A 7,192-nucleotide genomic window follows, 5' to 3' on the forward strand; every position below is an offset into this window, starting at 1 on the left:
AACATTTACACCAAAAATTAATTTTGAAAATTTGGGATTCAAGCGTGATGTTTTTACAGTAATTTGTTTTTTTAATGCTCCAGAATGTCTAAATTAGTACAAATCTGCTGACTTTTGTTTGAGTTTCTTTAACCCGATGTAGCTGTGCTGAATAAAGCTGAAACCTCTGAGGATTATGGAGCATTTAAATGAAGTAGCACTGGCCTCATAGAAAGTTGTAGCCATGTTGTTGTGTCTCTCCCATTGTCACCCCCCCCCCCCTCCGCTCCGTGACCTCCCCACTCTCTGAATTCCAGACTTATGATTGGCGGAGACGATGCGGCTGTGACGTCACAGCCTCGCCGTCCATTCATCAGCGGACTGGGGCGTTGTACTCCGCATCTCATTTGCGGCGGGGCCAATTTCTCCATCTCCAAACTCCGCTCGAGAAAAAAAAATTGAAACAATTCACGTGTTTTCTCATCTTAAGCTCGTTTTTTAAAGCGCGTATTAGTTTCCCTGCGAGACTTTTGGACTCCGAGCCCGTTTTGCTGCTTTAGACGCACCGGGAGGCGGCAGCGTTCCTCGATTTTTTGGGGGGAGGAAGCCTGCGGTCTTTGTTCATTCATTTGATCGGTTGGGCTCCTTTGTTGGAACAAAAAAAATTAGAAAAAATTTAAGAAGCATGGGAGCGCAAATCTCCAAAACCGCTGGAAAAGGGGACGCCGCGGTGGAAAAGCAGGCGGAGGGCGTAGAGGTTGCTGCCAAGACAAACGGACAGGTAAAAGAGTGGACTTAAATAATTCAACTCTTAATTGCTCTCGCGAAATTTCGCCTCGGTTTAGCAATGTGTTGCGTCAATGGCGTGCTCCATGTTCCCCGTAGCGCATCCCCACGCTCGCCGGCGTTCAGGGAAAGTGGCCACATGGATTTTTTTTGTTGTTCTCCAATTCGAAACTTCTTAAAAATCCACATGAATATATAAATTTTTGATGTATGCAATTACTTCTTCAACCCCATTTTTAGATGGGGGCACATATAAATTCGGGAAAATATCAAATTTTTGTGCATTTTTTGTTTTCCTGATTCAATTACCGTATTTTAACGATGCAGCTGGGGCTAATTAGTTAATGATTTCGTGCAAATTGGCCTAATTTGGTCAAATATTTGCAGCAGTAGCCCACTCATACTGTGGCATGGCCATTTTTTTTAAGCGGTACCACGCCTTTGTTGCCAAGGTTTGTCTAAAAAGCCACGTTTTGGCACAGATTTTAGCCCAGAATGCAGAAATCGTTCTGAAATTTTATGATTACCTAAGAGGTAACCAATTCATACTTGTAAAAAAAAAAAGTAGTTTAATTTATGGGTCATTTAGGAAAGAGGGAGAACACATTCCAGTGTTGTCACAGACTTAACCACACGCCCCCTAGAGAGCGTCCGGATGTACTGCAGTCTGAAAATCGAGCCTACCGCTGAAAGATGGAGATCTGTCGTCATTCTCCTAGTAACAGATGCTGCTGCAGTTTTTTGGGCTTATTTTTCTTTTTCTCATTGATTTGTAAATTATTTAAATAATAAATAATAAAAAAATAATATTAATTATTTAATTAAACATAATTCAATTAGCATACATCTTTGATCATTGCAGGAGAGGAATGCAACCTTTTATTTCTTAAACTGTGCTTTAAAAACAAATCACATTTTTATGATTTCATTTTTAGGAAAATGGTCACGCCAAGAGCAACGGAGATGCCTCTCCTGCTACAGAGGAAGCCAACAAAGCTGATGTGCAGGCTAATGGTAGCACTCCTACAGAGGAGGTGCCAAAAGAAGATGGAGAGAAAGTAGAGGGCGCTGAAGCCGGCGGAGAGAAGGAGGCAGGTGCCACAAATGGAGAAGCTTCCGCCAAGCCGGAGGAAGGCACTCCATCCACTAGCGAGGATGGCAAGCAGAAGAAGAAGCGGTTCTCCTTCAAAAAACCCTCCTTCAAGCTCAGCGGCTTCTCTTTCAAGAAGACCAAGAAGGAGTCTGAGGAAGCGACGGAGGAGGCAGCAGCGGCAAAGCCAGCCGAAGGAGAGAAGTCCGAAGAGGCTGCCACCGAGGAGGCCAAGCCAAGTGAGGGCGGTGAAGAGGGAGCCAAGGAGGCAGCAGCAGCTCCTGAAGAGCCAAAGGAGGTGAAGGGAGAAGAAGCTGCAGGAGGAGAAGAGAAACCAGCTGAAGCTTCAGCTACTGAGCCAGAAACGGCAGCCAGTCCAGAGGCCACGGCAGCTGCTGAGTAATCCTGCTGAACAAGATCCCGGAATGAAGGAAAAGTTGTAGCTCATTTTTGAAGAAATGCGAGAACTTGTCTAAAACCAGGGATTTTTTTTCTTCTTTGTTTACTACTTCTGCAACCACCTCATCCCTAATGATTGCAATGTCCCTGGCAGTGATGGACAGGAGGTGCAGTAGAGTGTGTGCAGCTTCATCACTGCTTATCGGTGCTTGCATGTGAAACATGGATGAGTGTGAAAGTGCGACTGTGAGCAAGATTTTTTTCTTCATTTTTTTTTTTTTTTTGGTTTATTTCCGACATGACGCGTTGCTAAATTTGATGTATTTAATCACAGTATTTGGTGCTGGCAGTTGGATGTAGCAGCTAAAGCTGTGTCTGCAAGATCTGACACATTGTGATGTTTAAAGGGAAAAAAAGTCCTTATCCAAGTCTTAAATGTTGTCTTTGCAGTGCACAGTTGTTTACAACTCTTGAAATTTAACGCTCCTGTGGACACTAACCATTCCTGAACTAGATTTAGTTAACTGTCAACAATAGGTGCTTATCACTTTCCATTAGATTCCATTTCCGAAATTTCTGTAGTAATGCACGCTGTATAGACTTTGATATTACTGGTTTTATGACTGAGATGTACCTAATGATTGAAGGTTTTTAACTGATTACCCATTGTAAATGAAGTTTTCTTGTTTTTTCACCATTTGTAAGATTGAATAAAAATTGGGAGATGTTTTAAGCAGTTCTTGTGTAGAGCTGTGGTGACTTCAAGAATAAAATCTGCACATACAGATGTCAAAACGCAGCACTGAAAATTGCCTTATATAAGTAAACATGTATATTTAAAACATTTTATCTTTTTTGTTTGTAACAGCGCCCTCTTGTGGAAAACGGATCAAATGAATGGATTTCATCTGTCCTTTCTTAAATCTTAATTGAATCGGTTCATATTTTTATATTAATAGTATGAAGATATATACTATACTATAGACAACACAATTGTCCTCAATTCCTGTTTTACTATTGATAATTTTCAATTGTGCATTAAAATTGTGACCATAAAGGGGGTCAAACTCCAGGTCTTGAGCCTCCTGCTGGAATCCTGCCTTATCTGCAGCTTATTACCTGAATCAGGTGTGTTTAGCCAAGAAGGACCTTTAAAGACAGGCTGGTTCGAAAACATGCTGGACTCTGGTCCTTAAGGCCTTGATTCTGACACCCCTAATCTGATTGTGATATACCTGTTTTATTCATACCCCAACTAGATTTTTTTCTAATGCTTCCACAATAATTTATTTGATAAATTACGTTTGAAATACAATTAATTTTAGGCCAAGCAATTTTCTCATATGTTTACAACAACTCTTACTGCCTGGGCTCCCATCAATACAAAAGGATTTCATCAGTGAAACCACAGAACTCCAAGAAAAACCCAGACATTATTTAAAAAAAAGACAAATGGGTGAGACTCCAGGGTGTTTTTTTAGCGGTCTATATGTGTGTCCACGCTCATTGCAAACCATCTATTTCCTTCACAGCAAGCATAACCCGATGTCCTGCAGCTCTGGAAACCACAAGGAGGGGTGTGCTTCACACATTTCTTATTTCGGCTCCCTGGTTTACTTGTCCTGCCTGGTATTTAAGGCATTTCGTGCTAAGATTGGCTAAATCTGGACATTTGGAATTATCTCACAATGTTTCAGATTGCTGCTCATCAACTTCTAAATTTTCTTTTTGGGGGGGGGGTTGCAAAAATATCAAGGAGTTTCCAGGTGAGCCTGAGTGTCAGTACATAATAATAGTGTCCACTTTATGGAGTTGACCAAATGCAGTGAGCCATCTGTGCTTATGTTTGTCCCACCTCATGCACCGCAGCGTGTCTTGGAGTTTCCGTGCCCTCAGATGGCAATCCTCAGTGGTTTCTTTCAGCCGGTTTCCTCCCTGCAGCTCCCTCGCCTCTGTCCCTTGGGCCTCTCACCTAACCACTGTCTCGCCCTCTCTCCAAAAGAGGATCAGAAAACTGCTGCCCTTCTAAGGATCCCTCAACCCACACTAGATATTTTCAGAGCACTTCCACTGCGACGTGCATGGCAGAGCGGTCTTTGTTTGCTCTGTTAGCAGAACACAAACCTCTGCCATGATATAGCTACTGATTGCATTTAAAAAATGCCATCTTTTCTGTTTTTATTCATGATCTTTTTAAATTTGTAAACTTAGATTCCAAACTTCCTGCGAAACCTTAAGTGTGTGAGTTTGAAGAGTTATTTTTTTGTTGATTTTTGTCAAACATGTAAGGATTTTACTGATAATAATATAACGTTAAACCGCTTTGTTGGAAAAACAAACACAAACCTGTCTAGCTACATTTAAAGTCTTGTTAAATTCTATTTTTTTTTTTAATTTGACAGGAAAAAGGAAATGTTTTTTGTGAAATGATAAAACGAAGAATCACAGAAAATCTTAGCTTCACCATGGCCATATTTATGTTCCCGAGAGAACAGAATCCACTTCAGTCAAGTTCGCATGAACACCTAAAAGCCTTTTCCTGTCACATTCCTGCCGTGAGAGGTGTAAATGTGATTTACAAAAATGTCTTGTTTTGTACATTCTTCTCACCAGCTGGCATGACATTAATGCAGAAAATGATGAATTGGTCAATGCAGCTTTCTGATCTGCCATTTAATATCCATCTATTTTCCAAACCTTTTCAATCGCTTTTGGGGTCCCAGGGTTGCTGGAGCCTATTCCACTCTAGGCATGTCCCATGCAAAGGCATACCATACAAGCTCCACTCAGGGGTCCTGGCTAGGAATAGAACCAGGGCCCTGTAATAGTATTATGTTTCCTTTAATTATTTATAGAACTTTCTGCGTGTTCGCTACCTAAAGTTTGAAGAGGCTTGGTCCAAAATGTTGAAACTGTGCAAACTTCACAAATCTTCCTGGCTTTTTTTCACAACTCCATTCTGATGTATAAAAGACTTGGTTTCATATATTTCCGGCCGGCACAAACTGCAATTATTAATATCTCCTCCATGTTCAATTTTCAAATGGTTGGCACTTAGGCGACGTAATGGGGACGTCATCCATACGTCACTACCCAAAGCTGATTGATTATAGTTTGACCTGTTTTAACTTTCAACGCATGCTCAATGCCATTACGTTTGGTACGTAGAGTCCGAAACATGATCTGAAACTAGCCATCCGTGAAAGCTACAGTGTTGAACATGGAAGCCTGAAATACCCCTGTTCAAATCTCATGCAGGGGTTTTCTGTGCGGTCTTTGCTTGGGTTTTCTCTGGGTATTCCGGTTTCCTTCCACAGTCCAGAAACATGCTTCATAGGTTATTTGGTGGCTCTGGGAGAGTTTGGTCATGTGACCCTGCAAAACACTGCTAACCTGTTCATGGTGTACTCCGCCTTTGCCCAACAGTGGTTGGATTGGCTCCAGCAACCCCGTGACCCTGAAAGGGATTTAGCGGGATTTGAAAATGTATTTATTTTGTCTGTGAGTTGAAATTGGGATTGACGTTTGTGCCTTTGATTGATTCATTTACTTTCCAAACACCCTCAATCCCCTTTGGAGTCATAGGGTTGTTGGAGCCTATCCCAGCTACTGTTGGGCAAGGGTGGGTACACCCTGATCAGGTTATCAGTCTTTTGCAGGACCACACACACCAAGGGACAATTTTTAATTCACCAACTAAATAATGTTTTGGGCTGCGGGAGGATGCTCGAGTGCCTGGAGAAAATCCACACAAGGAGAACATGCAAACATCACCCAAAGGTCCCAGCAGGGATTTGAACCAGGACCTTTCTATAGTAGGGTGAGAGTGCTAACCACTGTATCACCTGTGCTTTTGATATGATTAATAAATGCATTTTCAAGCTCCATGAAGCTTGGTGAGAAAAATGTATGGTTTCAGTTTTAGTAAAAAAGGACTGAGAGACACATTTTCCAGTATTCTGAATTAAAATGGTAGTACCTTCAGCTAGATTTCATTGTTGGTGTCATAACCTGTTTGTCGAACATCATTTTGTCCTCATTGTGTCTTGGGTTTCCATGCAGGCATGCTGCACTTTGGTGAGTAGCCACACCATTTTTAAGGACCCCCCTCTTTGTCTTCAGTGTTGGCTCATCTTGTGTGATTAAGTTTTCTGTGCTGTTATCCTGGCATTAGTTTGAGTTTCATGCATTTTCCCCATCATATGTGGTGCGTTTTGTTAATAAATTCTTGGGACTCACCTGAGCTTGTGGTTCGTCCCCACATCTGGTTCCAAGGTCACTATAAAAACACAAAGTATTCTTTCTTGGCGTAGTGGTTATTTATCTGTTTTATTTTGCATTTGAGATCAATTTGTGGTTTGGTGTCCCACCCTAGAATACAATAATTGTCAAGCTTGGGATTGAAACTACCAACCAAATGATTGTCTGACAGCATTCAAGCAACTGAAATTTTTAATTTAAAACTTATTTTATCATTTCCATCTATCACTTAATTTTATTTTTGTGTTTTTGTATTTTATTACCAATATTTTAAGTATTGGTAAGTAAGTAGGTGTCTTCTCTATTGGAGACATTTTCTTTTGGTGTTTGTTTTCTTAATGTCACAGACTTTCTGTTCTGACACAAAAATGTTAGGATTCTCTTTATTGGATTGCTCAGTGTGTTCTTTCTTTCCACCTTTATCTTTCCACCTTTATCCACCTTTGCCATGGTAGGGAGAACACGTCAATGTAAGGGTGGGATCATCTAAGATAGCACTAGGGTTAACATGGCTTCTCTTGTGTATGTTCGCCAGCGTCGGTGCTTAGTTTCAGGTACACATTGTAATTTTTAATTTTTATTTTTCCTTTTTGATATTTTGATTTGTTTGAATTCGTTGTCCTTTGTTTTTTACATATCAACAAGTGACCATTTTTAAAGAGCTTGGAAAGATTTTTT

General features: G+C 40.9%; 1 protein-coding gene across 1 annotated transcript; it reads left to right on the top strand.

The window, feature by feature from the left end:
• Nucleotides 1-332: 332 nt before the first annotated feature.
• On the top strand, nucleotides 333-2,990 carry marcksb (myristoylated alanine-rich protein kinase C substrate b). Its single transcript, XM_004082205.5, has 2 exons — nucleotides 333-760; nucleotides 1,701-2,990. The coding sequence occupies exons 1-2, from the start codon at nucleotides 665-667 to the stop codon at nucleotides 2,256-2,258; spliced, it is 654 nt and encodes a 217-aa protein (XP_004082253.1). The 5' UTR covers nucleotides 333-664; the 3' UTR covers nucleotides 2,259-2,990.
• Nucleotides 2,991-7,192: the final 4,202 nt, after the last annotated feature.

Source organism: Oryzias latipes, chromosome 22 (genome assembly GCF_053564925.1).
Source record: "Oryzias latipes strain Hd-rR chromosome 22, Olatipes_Hd-rR_3.1".
Lineage (NCBI taxonomy): Eukaryota > Metazoa > Chordata > Actinopteri > Beloniformes > Adrianichthyidae > Oryzias > Oryzias latipes.